At 39.0% G+C, this 17175-nt stretch overlaps 1 protein-coding gene across 2 annotated transcripts in view; it reads left to right on the top strand.

The window, feature by feature from the left end:
* Window positions 1-17175, top strand: part of si:ch211-246m6.5 (von Willebrand factor D and EGF domain-containing protein) — a 99888-nt gene that overhangs the window by 20518 nt on the left and 62195 nt on the right. For both annotated transcript variants that reach the window (XM_049471255.1, XM_049471254.1), the window contains exons 4-10: window positions 951-1016; window positions 1134-1366; window positions 2502-2591; window positions 3195-3336; window positions 3568-3785; window positions 7443-7516; window positions 13082-13358. In XM_049471255.1, coding sequence (XP_049327212.1) covers window positions 951-1016; window positions 1134-1366; window positions 2502-2591; window positions 3195-3336; window positions 3568-3785; window positions 7443-7516; window positions 13082-13358 — 1100 coding nt within the window. The remainder of the gene's footprint in view (window positions 1-950; window positions 1017-1133; window positions 1367-2501; window positions 2592-3194; window positions 3337-3567; window positions 3786-7442; window positions 7517-13081; window positions 13359-17175) is intronic.

The raw sequence follows: 17175 nt of genomic DNA, 5'->3' as shown, positions 1-17175 counted from the left end.
ATGACCTGTAGTATGGTCTCCAACTGGTTTTGGAAATAAATTGAAAAATTGATTGAAATAATAATTCAAAGTTTGTAGTGACACTGGTTGCGGGACCTTATTAACATTACATGGTGCTGTCAGTGTGCCTGTAATAAAGTGCAAAGGTGATCGGAATTGCAACCCATGCTTTGTAATCTTGCGTCACACGTCCAGAAGGCCTGGTGTCTTGGTAATAAGGTATTGCAACCAGTTGTCCTACCTTTCATGAACACATTCTCCACTGCACTATTCAAAAAGGACAATGCTTGTCTACATACTGCTGTATTCCAGGCCTGTATTCCACATTTTCACAGTTAAACGCTTCAAAAATAAAAATAAAAATGTTTAATCTTTTTACCTCCTACCAAAATGTAATGTAAGTTTTATGAACAGCTTCTTTTTTTTAACTTTTTGTCTGAAAAGCTGTTCATTGTGCTGGACAGGGATAAAATAGAACGCTTGTCAATTTAAAGTGACAAAAAATGTGTAAAATAGGCTCCCCCTACAGCTGGGAGTTGTTATTGGAGCTTTTGGCCACCCCTAAAGGACAGGTTTTTCTGGACAAGCTGGACACAGAATCCACACACTGTTGTCTTGTCCACTTTACCAGAGTTACATAGTGCAGTTAGCAGCTTTCTGAGCCTGGAGTAGCAACAATAAAGACCATATTCTCCCTATTACAAGCAGTGAAACATAACATTGATTCTTAAGCTGCTTTTCTAGGGTAAAAGTGCTTAATAAACTGAGCATGTTTTCACTGTTACTTTTTGTTCTTTACAGAAGAAAAAAAAAAAAAACATGTTTTGCAACTTGGCTAGCCAGCTGTGAGTGCAGGGACAGGTTCGCTGGTGCAGCGAGAACATTTGAATGTGTATAAAGCTTGTAATAAAAGGCTGGAGTTAATAGTGTGGCTGGTTTTGTTTTAATAGTGGTTTTAGAGTTTACTCCTAAAGCCTGCCTTCCGGGAGAAGTGGAAGTCAGCGGAGTCTGTAAAGGTAGAACACTGTCACACACTCTCACACTCTGCTATACTAAATAAAATGAATAAATGTGGAAATATGAGAATACATATGTATAAATGGATAAATTAAAAAATGTTTTTCTATGGACAGCCATCGCCCCCCCTCTGTCCTCCAAGCCAGTGGTGACGGCAGAGCTGGTGGGCAGTAGTGTCCATCTGCGATGTTCGTACGGTGGAGTTGCGAGCGGACGGCCCCTGGGTTACGAGGTGGTGTGGGGCCGCTATTCCTCCAACAGTATGAAGGTGGAGGTGAGGAGGGACAGAACCATTCAGCTCTATTCCCGGGTGGAAATGGACGGACTTCACTTCAGACTGGGGGAAACGGTACACAGTTATTATAAACACTATAATTACACCAGTTGAATATACTGACTATTAAGCATTTATATATTGTAGGTAAATTAGCTTTCCTCTGGGTTCAACTATCAGGTTTGGGGGTTGCTGTTATTGGGTGAGGGGATGTTCAGATGGATGCAGTTATGTCTGATAGTGTGTGTGTGTGTGTGTGTGTATAAAGTGTGTCAGGGGGTGGAGGCCCCTCTCAGAGAAGTAGTCCAGACCTGATGTGGGTTACGAGGTTACCTCAAACAAGTTCCACAGCTGGGCTCAGTCAATCACACACACACACACACACACACACACGTACGTTAACCATACACAGACCTCTGAACCATACTGTACATTACACAGAAGGTATGTAAACACACACACACAAACAGATGTGTGTATGTACCATACATAAGCATATATGCTGTTTGTTTTACTGTAGGATGAATAGGTAACACTAAACTGCAGTAAGCTGAAGGGGTGGGGCTAAAGTGTTGTAAGCTAAATGGGCGGGACTAAACGGTTGTAGACTGAATGGGTGTGTCTAAACTGCTGTAGGCTGAATGAATGGGTGAGTCTAAACTGCTGTAGACTGAATGAATGGGTGAGTCTAAACTGCTGTAGACTGAATGAATGGGTGAGTCTAAACTGCTGTAGACTGAATGAATGGGTGAGTCTAAACTGCTGTAGACTGAATGAATGGGTGAGTCTAAACTGCTGTAGACTGAATGAATGGGTGAGTCTAAACTGCTGTAGACTGAATGAATGGGTGAGTCTAAACTGCTGTAGACTGAATGAATGGGTGAGTCTAAACTGCTGTAGACTGATATCTTAAAGACTTTTCTGTGAGTTAAGTTTCTTAATAATTATCCGAAAATAAATTTCACAGAAAGTTTTTTATCCGAAAACTTCTTTCACCTTCACTTTCTCTGCAGCTGATGTTTTTATTAGCGCTACACATGTTTTTAGATCCCGCCGCTTCGCTCTATGTGCAAATCAATACCTGTGCATCCCTTTGAAATTAATTAGTCACAGTTACGACACATAAAACAGAAGTCAGTATTTTTCAGCTTAAGATAAATTGGTGATTGTGAATACTGAGCAGTGCTGATTGATGTGGCTTGATTGACAGTTCTCCTGCAGTGTCTCCACGTACCTGCTGAACTCCTCCAGCGTCCAGTCTGCATCCAGAGAGAGCGCTGGTTTCTTTACCGGGATTAAGGTAAATACATTTTGATTAATTCAAACTTAAAAAAAAAAATTCATAATAAAGTGGCCAGTGATGAAGCACAATAGTAGATAAGTACAGGTGTTTCTAATAAAGTGGCCAGTGATGAAGTGCAAGAGTAGTTAGGTACAGGTGTTTCTAATAAAGTGGCCAGTTATGAAGTACAAGAGTACCATAGGTAGGTATAGGTGTTTCTAGTAAAGTGGCCAGTGATGAAGCACAAGAGTAGATGGGTATAGGTGTTTCTAATAAAGTGGCCAGTGATGAAGCACAAGATAGGTAGGTATATTTGTTTCTAATGAAGTGGCCAATGAGGAAGCACAAGAGTAGTTAGGTACAGGTGTTTCTAATAAAGTGGCCAGTAATGAAGCACAATAGTAGATAGGTATATGTGTTTCTAATAAAGTGGCCAGTGATGAAACACAAGAGTAGGTAGGTATAGGTGTTTCTAATAAAGTGGCCAGTGAGGAAGCACAAGAGTAGGTAGGTATAGGTGTTTCTAATAATGTGGCCAGTGATAAAGCACAAGAATTGATATGTGTAGGTGTTTCTAATAAAGGGCAATTGATTATATGCTTTCATTGTTTTTGTTTGTAGTTTGTTCCAGACGTTCTGCAGATCCGTGAGGATGGTAAAGAACACACACTGGCTGTGCACAGTACTGTACCGATCTCTTGCTATGGGTCAGAACCAAATCATCAGTGCAGACTGACATTACAGCTCAGTGTCCAAGAGCCAGGTGTGTGTCCAACAAGTTCTCACAGCAATGTTCCAAAATCTCATTTAAAAAAATCTCTAAAAAAGCTTAATTGTTTTTATTGTACACCTGATTTTGTTAAAAATAATGAACAAACAAGTGTCCAAAATACTTTTGTCCAGATTGTGTAATTCAACTAACTAGAAGCCCTAATTTTATATATCCCCTCCATTGACTGGTTCTCTATATTCTCTGGGTTTCTTCTTCTTTCAGACAGTTTATTAGCTGCAGCTCCAAACATGGCCTTGACCTCTTGTCAGGTGGAGCTGGTGTCCCAGCCGTGTCGGGATGGTGTTTGTGCCCATGGTACTGTCACAGTTACCGCAGTGACGGATTTCACTCGTGATGGGAACCGGCAGAGCCTCCTGACCGCCCGGCCCACAGCCACCAGTCCACGGCTCTGGAGAGGATACTCACCCCCACCACTGAAGGTCAGAGTTTTATACATCAATGGCAACAAATTGGCAAAACAACTGTACAATTGAAAGCAGTCTATAGTTACCTTTTGGGCTGCCTGTGCCATTTAGCCTAAAGGTCGTGAATGCCGTCTTGTGAGACTTCTGCTCACAGATATTGCAGCTGGGCATATACAGTGCCTTGCAAAAGTATTCTGCCCCCTTGAACTTTTCAACCTTTTGCCACATTTCAGGCTTCAAACAAAGATATGAAATTGTATTTTTTTGTGAAGAATCAGCAACATGTGGGACACAATCGTGAAGTGGAACAAAAATTATTGCATATTTTAAACTTTTACTTTTACTTTACTTTACTTTACTTTACTTTTCAGCAAACTCGCTCCAGAAGTGCAGTGAGGATCTCTGAATGATCAAATGTTGACCTAAATGACTGATGATGTGTGTAGTCAAGTCTCTATAAATGCACCTGCTCAGAGTTCTGTTTAAAGCGCAGAGAGACTGATCAGAAATGCAGCCAAGAGGCCGCTGATCACTCTGGATGAACTGCAGAGATCTACAGCTAAGGTGGGAGACTCTGTCCATAGGACAACAATCAGTACACTGCACAAATTTGGCCTTTATTTAAAGTTTGCCACAAGCCAACTGGGAGACTCGCCCAAACACGTGGAAGAAGGTGATCTGGTCAGATGAAACATATCTTTCATATCTTTATGTTTGAAGCCTGAAATGTTGCAAAAGGTTAAAGTTCAAGGGGGCCAAATACTTTTGCAAGGCACTGCACAGTCATTGCCAAACATGCTCTAAAGGTCCAGCTATCTGACCATAGCAATGTGACTCTCTTCAAAATGTCTCAAGTCCTACGCTGCCCATTTCTCCACAGTAGTTCTGGTCTCTCCATGGCCACTTTATCAGAAACAGTCAGAAACACCTTGCTGGTGTACAGTCAGTGGCTGTGTAACATCTGCTGATGCATTCTTTGGCCAGGAGCCCCCTCCCCATCCATGGAGCCATTTGGAGGATGCTCTGATGGTTCAGTTGTCTGGCCATTGCGGTTTGACCCTTGCCAAAGGATCTCAGATTCGTATGCTGCCCATTTTTTTTCACAGTAGTGCTAATCTCTCCCTCGGCAATTTATTAGAAACCATACATTGTTGGTACAGTTAGCAACTGCGTATCATCTGCTGATGCACTATTTTACCAGAAGGCCTCTTCCCAAGCCTTGGAGATTTGGAGCCTTCAAAGACGCTATGATGGTTCAGTTGTCTGGCTATCGCAATTTGATGTTATCAAAGTTTCTCAGGTCCTACTTTGCCCATTTCTCCACAGCAACATTGATCTCTCAATGGCCACTTTATCAAAAGCCATATCTTGCTGGTGTACAGCACAGTGACCTGTGTTTCATCTGCTGATGCATTCTTTGGCCAGGAGCCCCTCCACAAACCATGAAGCCATTGGGAGGATGCTACAATGGCTCAGTTATCTGGCCATTTCAATTTGACCCTTGTCAAAGTACCTTCTACCTATGAAGATTTAACAGAAACCCTACCCTGCTTGTGCACAGTTTTTGAGTCTCTGTTGAAGCACTGTTTCACAAGGATCTCTCGCTGCAAATCCTGGAGTCATTTAGGAGATAAAACAGTTAACTTTTGTCTCACACTGCCCATTTCTCCATATCAAACACACCACTCTGACTACGAGAATCGACTGTTTTACCCCATCATCAACGCTACCACCTTCATCTGGAAGTGCATTTGTTTGGTTTATAGATCTGTCCTGATCTTTAAGACCCTCTTAAGTTTAAAATTTAATTCAAGCTTTGGAGTTGGACTACAAAATGCACTTTAATGGGCTGGAAAATAGCTTCAGCTAAGGGTTTTGTCTTCATAAGAACAGAAATATGTGCCCAGGGGTCAGAAATGTGGCTATTACAGAAATGACTGTTTTATGTGAGCATGCCTGCGGTGTGATGTAAACGTCTCCGGCAGGCACAGGTACCTTTCAATTCACCTTGAAGCAGCTTAATCATTTTTGCAATTATACCTGAAAGTAGAGGAGAGTGCAGTCTGTAATAAGCCACATATGGGAGGAAAGACAGCTATGTCCACACACACACAGATACACACACATACACACACACACACACACACACACACACACTGCTCTAATCTCCTATGTGCCTTGAGAGGCCCCCAGACCACCATCTGTGTTTGGTGTAAACGCTTGCAGTGGAGGCTCCTTTAATCATGACTGAAGGCTGCAGTGGTTTATGATTAGAACTGGAGCCTCATCTAGCGGTGTTTTAAACTTTACTATATACCTGCTGCAGTGTTAACCTCTACTTGGCCGTTTTATCAGAAACCCAGCTTTACCGGTGTACAGCCTCCATTGCACTCTTTCATCAGGGGGTCGGGGAGTCACTCTTGTCCAGATATAGTATTGTCTGAGGGTGTCAAAGTGTCTGGACCTGTGTACACTTGTGTAGCAAATCTATAGGTGTTTCTTATAAAGAGGCTAATAAATGGAAGTACAAATGTTTGTATTTCTAATAAAGTGGCCAGTAAGTAGAAACACAAAGTGTGTGGTGGAACACAAGAATGATCTTTCTACTAAAGTTGCCAGTAAATGAAACCGTTAAAAACAGTGGTTGGACAATGAAACTGAAACACCTTTCATTTTAGTGTGGGAGGTTTCATTGCTAAATTGGAGCAGCCTGGTGGTCAATCTTCATTAATTGCACGTTGCACCAGTAAGAGCAGAGTGTGAAGGTTCAATTAGCAGAGTAAGAGCACAGTTCTGCTCAAAATATTGCAATGCACACAACATTATGGGTGACATACCAGAGTTCAAAAAAGGACAAATTGTTGCTGCACGTCTTGCTGGCGCATCTGTAACCAAGACAGCAAGTCTTTGTGATGCATCAAGAGCCACAGTATCCAGGGTAATGTCAGTGTACCACCAAGAAGGACCAACCACATCCAACAGGATTAACTGTGGACGCTGTAAGAGGAAGCTGTCTGAAAGGGAAGTTCGGGTGCTAACCCGGATTGTATCCAAAAAACATAAAACCACGGCTGATCAAATCACGGCAGAATTCAATGTGCACCTCAACTCTACTGTTTTCACCAGAACTGTCAGTCACCACAATAAATTATTGTGGTCTAAAACCAGGTGTTTCAGTTTCATTGTCCAAACCCCTGTAGATGTTTCTAATAAAATGGCCAGTGATAAAGCACAAGAGTAGGTGTTTATAGTAAAGTGAGCAGTGAGTAAAAACCCTAGGTTGGTGTTTCTAATAAAGTGCCCAGCAAGTAGAAGAATGATACTTTTTAATAAAGTGGCCAGTGAATGAAAGTAGATGTAGGTGTTTCTAATAATGTGGCAAATAAGTGTTTCTAATAAAGTTGGCAATACATGGAAATACAAATGTAGGTGTTTCTAATAAAATAGCCAGTGAGTAGAAACACAGTGTGTGTTTCTAATAAAGTGGCCAAACATAAGAATTATACTTCTACTAAAGTGGCCAGTGAATGAAAAGCGTGACATAAATGAAGGTGTTTCTAATAAAGTGGCCAGTGAGTGGACGTAAAATGCTTGGGTTTCCAATAAAACACTTATTGAAGGTGCATGTCATGGTCATTTGTCTCTATCTCTCTCTGTTTTTCTCACTATCAGATCACAGTTCAGGACGTCCCCACCAGCAGCTGTTACTCTCTCACTGACCCTCATGTCCTCACCTTCGATGGCAGGTAACACTGACACGTTCACAATCACACCTGCAGCACACCTGCCACATCTCCTAGACTCAGACTCAACACCTTCCTGTTCCACACTACACTAGTGAATATATTAGTTGAGGTAATAGCTGACTATCACTGATGTTGACTAGAAGATTTATTATTTGATTAATGACAATATTATCTGACCGAAGTAATGTGTAAAGCAAAATGCCAGAATGCTCAGCATGTAGTTGTAGAGGTTCCTAATGGTGATAATTGATATACTTTTGTCTTGGTGGGGACACCCAACGAATCTGTGTGTAGAGCACTGTGGTCAACACAAAAGATTAACAGTTTGTTTGACACACATAGTGTGTTTAAAAGGTCTGGTGTCGTGGTGTGGGGTACAATTTCTGATAAAGGCATATAATGAAACCATGATATACAGGGTTTGGACAATGAAACTGAAACACCTGTCATTTTAGTGTGAGAGATTCCATGGCTAAATTGGAGCAGCCTGCTGGCCAATCTTCATTAATTACACATTATTGCACCAGTAAGAGCAGAGTGTGAAGGTTCAATTAGCAGGGTAAGAGCACAGTTTTGCTCAAAATATTACAATGCACACAATATTATGGGTGACATACCAGAGTTCAAAAGAGGACAAATTGTTAGTGCACGATGACCGTGGCTCTTGATACATCACAAAGACTTGCTGTCTTGGTCACAGATGCGCCAGCAAGTCTTTGTGATGTATCAAGAGACACGGTATTCAGGGTAATGTCAGCATACCACCAAAAAGGACCAACCACATCCACCAGGATTAACTGTGGATGCAAGAGGAAGCTGTCTGAAAGGGATGTTTGCATGCTAACCCGAAATGTATCCAAAAAACATAAAACAACGGCTGCCCAAATCACGGCAGAATTCAATGTGCACCTCAACTCTCCTGTTTCCACCAGAACTGTCCTTTGAGACAATTAAGTATTGTGGTCTAAAACCAGGTGTTTCAGTTTTATTGTCCAACCCCTGTATGTATGTGTGCACAACCAGCGCAAAACAATTCTTAGTCGAGGGAAAAAAAAAATCAATAAATCATGATAAATCATTATTGAGTTCATATCACCCAGCACAATAGTATATCAGCCACCCAGTTGAGGTATTATTTGACTACAGTAAGGAGGAGAAGTAAAAAAAAAAAAAAAAAAAAGTTTTTTATTATTATTTTGTTAGTTGTCTGTTCCAAACTCCCAAAACCTCCTAACCAGAAACTATCAACACTGATGTGGACCTTGAAGGCTCTACCTTTTTAAGACCTCTAATTCACTAAGTGCTAACTGCTACTTCTTTCTCTTGATGCTGTGATCGTTCATCATGCTGATTGATGCTGAACTCATGCCTGAGGACACCTTATTGACTTTTCTAGTAGGAGGTCTGAGATGTGGGCGCAGGGCTCTGTTCTATTTTCTTAGTTGGAAGTTGGGGATGGTGGGAAGGTGGAGGATTATAGCAGTGTAGGAAAAGTAGAAGGTCGCTCTGTCTTTTAGGGTTTTGTTTATGTGTTTGGAGAACACGGTGATCTTTACTTTGGCGCACAAGGAAGGATCTTTAGGGAAGCATATGGGATGCCTTCTCATTAAGGCCGACGTCCTTGACTAGCCCTCCTGCCTCAGCTTTCTCCTCCACACACTAACACAGACACACACACAAATATTGCAGCCATATAGGGACCCTCATTATACACCACTACACTCTTAGAAATGAAGTTGCTGCAATAGGCTGTTTGTGTGATGCTGTAGAAAAATAATTTTTGGTTCTTTAAACAGTATATAAAGCTCAGTTTCTCTTAGTTTACTATGTATAGATATATGTTTGAGTAAAATTAACATTGTTGTTTTATTCTATAAACTACCGAAACCTTTTCTCCCAAATTCCAAATAAAAATATTGTCATTTAGAATTTATTCTCATTTAGAAACAATACAGATATTTTAAGAGATCACAAATCAATATTTTGTGAAATAACCCTGATTTTCACGGCTTTCGTGAGCATGTTCTCCTCCACCAGTCTTACACACTGCTTTTGGGTGGCCTTATTCCACTCCTAGCACAAACAATTTAAGCAATTTAGCTTATTTTCATGGCTTATGACCATCTATCTTAATCTTGATGACATTCCAGAGGTTTACATTGGGCTTCAGGTCTGAAGACTGAACGTCAACTTATTCAAATGTTCGTCAGCAACTGCAGGATGACATCAAGTGACCTACAAAAAGAATGGCGAATGGCAGCTGGGTTGACGTGAACGGAAATAACAGTTTGAAACAGGTTCCAAGAGGCAGGGCTCAAGTCATGTAAAGCTAGAACAAACGCTTCATCAAATACAAGCAAAGCAGAGCCAGGCTAAAATTTGCAAAAGAGCATAAGGATCAGACCATAAAGGACTGGAGTAATATCATCTTCTCTGATGAGTCCAATTTTCAGCTTTGCGCAACTCTACTGGTTAGATGGAGATCTGGGAAAGCATGAAATCCACAGTGTCTTGCATCCACTGTAAAATTTGGTGGAGAATTAGTGATGATATGGGGATGCTTCAGCAAGGCTGGAATTGGGCAGATTAACCTTTGCAAAGAACACATGAATTAAGCCACATACAAAGTTGACCTTCTGCGCTGGCAATGTTCACCAACTCCGAGGACTGTTGCACCTTGTTTGACACAACTAGGTCAATCAAGGTGTGGATAATGAACCACAAAATCAAGACTTTATCATGGCCAGCCCAATCTCAAGACTTGAACAGACCGTTGAATACCTCTAAATGTAGTCAAAAATAAGATGGATGATCATAAGCCATCAAACAAAGCTAAACTGCTTGTATTTTTGTGCCAGAGTGGCATAAGGTCACCCAAAAGCAGTGTGTAAGACTGGTGGAGAGCATGCCAAGACACATAAAAGATGTGATTACAAATCAGGGTTATTCCACCAAATATTGATTTTTAAGCGTATACTGTGTTAAGACATTAGTATTGTTAATTCTAAATGACTAAGAACTTAATATCTATGCATTATTTGAGGTCAGAGAGCTCTGCATCTTCTCATTTTCTGCAAATGAAAAGTAGTGAAGTTGTAGTTTGGACCAAAGCAGGCAAAGACAGAATGGCAGCAGATCATCTTCAATGAAGGGTCCTGTTTTAGTTCTGGTGGAGATGAAGAGAAAAGAAACTGTGGTCAATAAACGGTTCATTGTTTGGTTGACGTGGGTTGACGGTAACTTGTCTGGGAGGCCTGGTATCATGGTGTGGGGTTCAATTTTCTACAATGCCAGATCACCTTTGCTCTTCATTGCAGGCAATTTTACAGCCCAACATTATTATATTATTATAGTCCTGCAACCACTAGCCCTACATTTCTGAATGCACATTAAAGCATGCTATTCCAACAGGACAATGCTTATCCATATACTGCTTTTACTTTGAAGATACAGATGCAATGCCATGGCCAGACCAATCTTTGAGAGAAACTGTGAAACATGCTATTTGATGTGCTATCAACACTCCCAATCAGACCTACCGCAAAATCCTTTAGAATGTTCTAGCTGTATAGGATTGAGCATTGTAGGACACCATTAGGAACCTCTACAATTCCATGCTGGCATGTTTTACATCACACAGGTGTTCCATATGCATTACACACTACTATCCCAAGATTTATTGACCACATCAGTCTAAATTTGTAATCATTTTTCATTCCTTGTAACCTTCGTCATCTTGCCAGATAGCACTGCAGTCCAGCACTTACTTTTGGACGCAACCATTTTTTTGGATGATAAGTCTATAAATATAATTCTATGTATTGATATTTGTACATATGGGCCCTTTAACAGGTCAGTGCACAATAGGCTGCCCTGTGGTTCTTCCTTGAAAGTCACTTGGTGGTTGTATCTTTATTGTAATTGAGGCGCGAGATCTCGCTGGAATCGAGGGTCATTATGTGCCTGACATTTCCGTCTCTCTCTCGGTTGACGTTACTTTCGTTCCTGCCCTTTTACCGTTAAACTCAAGTACTCCTCTGAGAGGCCGCTCTCAGAACCCCCGACAGTCTTTTTAACTATCGTTTTAAAGGTCGGCTTTAAACAGGCTGCTGTTAACATATATCTTTTATTTCTCATCAGTCCACCACACGGCCAGTAATGACTAGATCAAACAGAACCCCACTCGTTTTAATGATGGGTGAAATCGATACGAAAAACACTTTTAATGTGTGTTTTTATGCCTTCACTCATTTTACTAGTTAGTGAAAGAGAGGGCGAGATGCTGCCCCTGGCCTTTCGCCGGGAACACCTTTAATAGATGAGCTGGTCTTTTTTCTGAACTGTTAGGTGCTTAAAACTACTTTAACCTATAATATGAACAGTCTTGGGACTTGGGAACCCAGATAGTCTCTTAATAGAGAAGTGAATTATTAAACTGGAGAGAAAGGGATTCAAATATCAGCACTGTATTGAATCCTGAGTGAATCCTGAGGTTTTAAAGGTCTCATTCTGCTAAAATCCACTTTTTCTTGTTCTTTGTAAAATACTATAGGTCTCTCTGAGTTGTGTATACATGCTGCATATGAAACTATTCTTTAGCCTCCCTTGTATGCAGAAGCTAAGAAAAGAAAATCATCAACCAGTGAGTTCATGGCCTCGCCCACCTTGGCTCTGGACCGCCCACAAGCAGCACTGAAGCCGGGCTACAGCATTAGGAGCTATAGCTATGGATGAACTTGCAGCTCTGCTTATAGTTAGCATTAGCTATCTTGTGTAAGTAACTGCAGGTTTAAATTGGATCTCCGGTTGATTCTGCATTTTACAGAGACCTTAAATATACACTAGGAAAGCACGGTTTGACAAGGCAGCTCAAATGGACAGAACGCCGGTCAAAGCAGGCAAGAGTTTAGTAGCGTTAGCCTTAGGTTATTCATGCTGTTGAGCGGATAGTGGCGTTGTTGCTGCGGTGAGGGGGTTATTGGTGCTGCCATGGGCAAAGCGGCATTGTGGCCTTGGGGATAGCGGCGTTGCAGCTGCGGGGGTTATTCGCATTGCTACAGGAATAGTGGCGAAGCGGATTTGAATACATGACCTCCAAATTGTAGTTGAAATTAAAAATGCTAACAGAATGTCATTGGTTTAAATCCCATGACTGACTGTAAGCTGGTGTTTTAACCATAGATACACTTAGACCTTGGAATTGATTCAATGACGTTCCAGTTGCAGCTCACTTGAATTCTGAAACTGCAACGTGAAGGCCATGGGTTTAAATCTTATGACTGTTTTAAGGTGTTTAAACCATTGATACAGTCAGTTTTGGGATTTGATTTCATGACCTTCAAGGTTTCAGCTCACTTAAATGCTTAAGCTGCAACAGTAAGGTTATGGTTTCAAATCCCAGGAATGACTGTATTCAGGTGAACTTTACCCTGTGACCTTTACCCTGTGACCTTCCAGTTGTAGGTTAACTGAAATTCTAAAGAGTATATTCTTGGTTGTGCTCATAAGACCAGAGCAATCATTTTATATAATTGAACTTATATCATACTGTTGTTTTTTCTCTAGGCGCTTTGAGAACCAGCAGACGGGCACATTTGTGCTCTATAAAGCAGTCAATCGAGTGTTCGAGGTTCACACACGTCAGTGGGATTGCGGCAGTCGGCACTATCCAGTGTCCTGTACCTGTGGCCTGGCGGTGCGAGAGGGCAACGAACTCGTGACCTTCGACATGTGTAACGGCCATCTGCAGGAGACACGCCCACAGCTGTCAATCAAAGCCTTAGGATCTGCCTCAACCAACCAGGTCAAGATTCACGAGACGCATCAGGGAAAGAAGATGACGGTATGTCTTTTTATATATATATATATATATATATATATATATATATATATATATATATATATATATATATTTATATATATAATATTTTTTATATATATATATATATATATATATATATATATATATATATATATATATATATATATATAGAGAGAGAGAGAGAGAGAGAGAGAGAGAGAGAGAGAGAGAGAGAGAGAGAGAGAGAGAGATCGCATCTCTAGCTGTCTCTACAGTCCAGGGATCTTGCTGCATAGTTTAAATCCCGAATCATGCTGTTTGCCATCAGCAGCCAGAGTCTAAGAGAGCACAACTGCCATTGCTCTCTCTCGGTGGATAGATGGTACATTTTTGCTCATTATTCTTATTGTTATATTTGTCCGCGCAGGCTTCTGTTAGCTGTTGTATCAGAGCTGTGGATCTGGCGCTTTCCTCTAAGTGTGCTAACTACCAGTAATGCTGGATCAGCTGCAGATGGAAAAGAGACAAGCACTGTTGGAGGCATTACCAGTGGTAGGGTAGCAGTAGTTTATATTAATGGAGGCTGAAAAACATAGGATAAAATAGAGTTAAACATTTTTACAAGACTTGCTTTACTCCTGAGACCAGCAGCATTCTCTAACCCCTTTTCCAGCAAATATATGTAAAGTGTCGGACTGTAATCCCACGGCTGAACAGAACACACAGCACGTTTCATAATTGATCATTTGAGTGAGTACCTGAAGCTGAGCAGGAAATCCCTGCAGTCCTTACTGTAAACCTTCACAGTTCAACCTTCGGGCACACGAGTTTACTTTTCCTCCGCAGAGTTGAGTTTTTTGGAAGGTAAGCAGAGTTTCTCGTGTTTTTTTTTTTTTTTTGGAAACAGGGAGTTTTCGCAGTGCCAAGGTTCCTCCACCGTATTCATCTCCTTAGACCACGGCACTGTCAGCACTGCTGAGTTGTGCTGACTGTGGTGCTGAGGGTGAATTGCTGCTGTACTGTTTCAGGAGACTTTAGTTCAACTACTGTGAATAAATGATGAGTTAAGAAGTGAAGTAATGAAGGCTGATTATTTGATCAGGATCTGTATTTGATTGGAATGTTGGTGTGCAAAAGTTTGTGCTGTTTTGGTCAGAACCCACGTATAGTTAATACTCAAGAGTAAAAATAGGAAGTCACTCATATCCACTATAGATACACGCATTATATATACATTATTTATTAATACACAACTGTGCCTTTTTTATGTTTGAATAAAATAAACATTGTTGTTTTATTTTATGAACCATGGAAAGTTTTAATAGAGTTCTGAAATCAATATTTAGTCAAATATCACAGTTTTCATGCATCTTGGCATGTTCTCCTCCACCAGTCTTAAACACTGCTTTTGGATAACTTCATGCCTTTAATCCTGGTGCAAAAATTCAAGCAGTTCAGTTTGGTTTGATAACTTGTGATCATCCATCTTCCTCTTGATTATATTCCAGAGGTTTTCAATTTGATAACATTTAAAAAACATATAATTTCTAAGCGGTCTCTTATTTCTTTGCAGAGCTGTTTATAATAAATTGTGCTTCATGTAGGTGTATGTCTTATAGTATAAAATATTATAGTAGAGAAAATGATTGATTTCTGTCAAAAGGGAGAACTGTATGGTTGAATTTGTCATTTGTTGGAATGAGTTATCACTCATTTTTACCTAATTTAACAGACTGGGGGGATAAATAAATAAATAAATAAAAATGTGTGTGTATAAAAAATAATAATGATTAATATTCTATTATGTTTATGATTACACCATCATGACATTGCATTATGAGCTAGAGTGAAATAAAAAATCTATGTAAAGCTACTCTTTATTAAAATATGTAATATAGTTTAAAATCATATGATATAATATCATGCAATATAATTTAATATAATATTTTATTTATTGAACACTGTTACTTAGAAATTTTTAAAGACTTCTTTGAAAAGATTTTTTAGTGATTGTCTTTTTAATGTATTGTTTGGACTATAAAAAAACTCTACTGTAAAACTACTGTGATAATGTCATATTCTTTAAAGAAGCCTATTGTATTTATTTTGCAATTTACTGGCACTATTTGCGGTTTAAATGCATTAAAATGCAATATTTTAGTGTTAGATGTGGTAGATTTTTATTATGATTTTATTTTTTTTATTAGATTTGTTATTTCTGTTTTCTAGAAAATCAGGAGCTTGGTAAGCTATCGTTTACTAAATAAGAAAATATATTAATGTTTGTTTCTACAGAATTTTATGAAATGTATTTCTATATTAATTATTGAAATTAATTCAAATAATGTTGTCCTATTGCCAATAATATTGCTTTTACACAAATACCCTGAAATATCCTGATACTGATTTTTAGGGCCAAAACACCCGCCCCTAATATATATATATATATATATATATATATATATATATATATATATATATATATATATATATATATATATATATATATATATATATCTTTTGGTGTTATTAAGTGTGTTTTATTTATATATATATATATATATATATATATATATATATATATATATATATATACACACACACAAATAAAACACGATAACACCAAAAAAATCAAGGAATTAATTTAAATTAATTAATTGTTAATAAAAATAATAATAATAATACAACTTTTTAAATAAATAAAAATTATTTTTTATTTATTAATAAAAATACATTTAAAATGTAATTAAAGTTAAATGTAAGACACTGGGATCAGTTATATATAAGCAATGATGAGAAAAAATACTTAAAAAAAAAGTTAAAAAAAAAAAGAATTTTAAACATTGAAATATTTAAATAAAGCAGTAAAATGACCAAAAAATACAAACAGTAAAAAAAAATAGAAATAATCATTAAATAAAACTAAAGTTATTCTAAATAGTATGTCTGCATTGTATATTTGTGTGATATTTTATTAATCAGAGAATACAAATATAGCAGTTATATTTCTGTTACATCATGACCTCTGTCACATGCATGTTTATGGCATACTATACTGAGGTATACTGTAAAAATCAGAGTATAGGGGAACGTGTTAGAGCAGCAGCAGAGGAGCAGATGGCCGAGTGTTTCAGGTACTGTAATTAAAGCAGTGTATTAGTTTTAACGGTGGAGTTTTGACCGGAGGGCAGCAGAACGGATTGTTTCTCTATTGTCTATAAGCCAGATTGACGCACCCGCTCTCTCCTACTGGGCAAATGGGTTATTTTGGCAGTTGGGTTGGAACTAATTGCTGCCTTTATTGAAAACGCTGCCAAATGCTCCATATTTCATATATAGACATAAGTAAACTCAGTACAAAGTCATCAGATGGCCTAGTTTCTGACTTCAGAGGAGGTGGACCTGATGGTCTGCAGACTTCTAGCCATTGTTACACAAAGCAAAGCTCCAGTTTGGATCATTTTAACAGAACCGTTCCCTCAGTTTAGCACATCTAACATTGAGCCACGTCCTGAAATAAAATCATTGTGTTGAAGTGAACCTCTTTAGAGGAGATCAGTTGAGAAAAGTGTATTTGCTCGTGCCAGGCGGAGGCGTCCACGCACCTGACTTGGGTTTTCCACTGCTGTTACAAATCTGTGTGGGTTTCATCTCTTAAAAAGTGATAGAAGAATGTAGAAACTGTGGAAAGTTCAGATTATTAATTTTCCATCCACTTGACATCAGTGTAAGTAAAATAAGCCACTCATTATTATCATTTGAATCTCATGGAACATGTCTCATTAAGCAGAATCTATGTAGCACACTAAAACAAATAGAAAAAAAGTGTATCATTAGCAGATCAATTAGGATCAATTTA

This window comes from Astyanax mexicanus, chromosome 23 (genome assembly GCF_023375975.1).
Source record: "Astyanax mexicanus isolate ESR-SI-001 chromosome 23, AstMex3_surface, whole genome shotgun sequence".
Taxonomy (NCBI): domain Eukaryota; kingdom Metazoa; phylum Chordata; class Actinopteri; order Characiformes; family Acestrorhamphidae; genus Astyanax; species Astyanax mexicanus.
The sequence above is the reverse complement of the archived record's forward strand: the minus strand, read 5'-3'. Positions and strand labels throughout refer to the sequence as shown.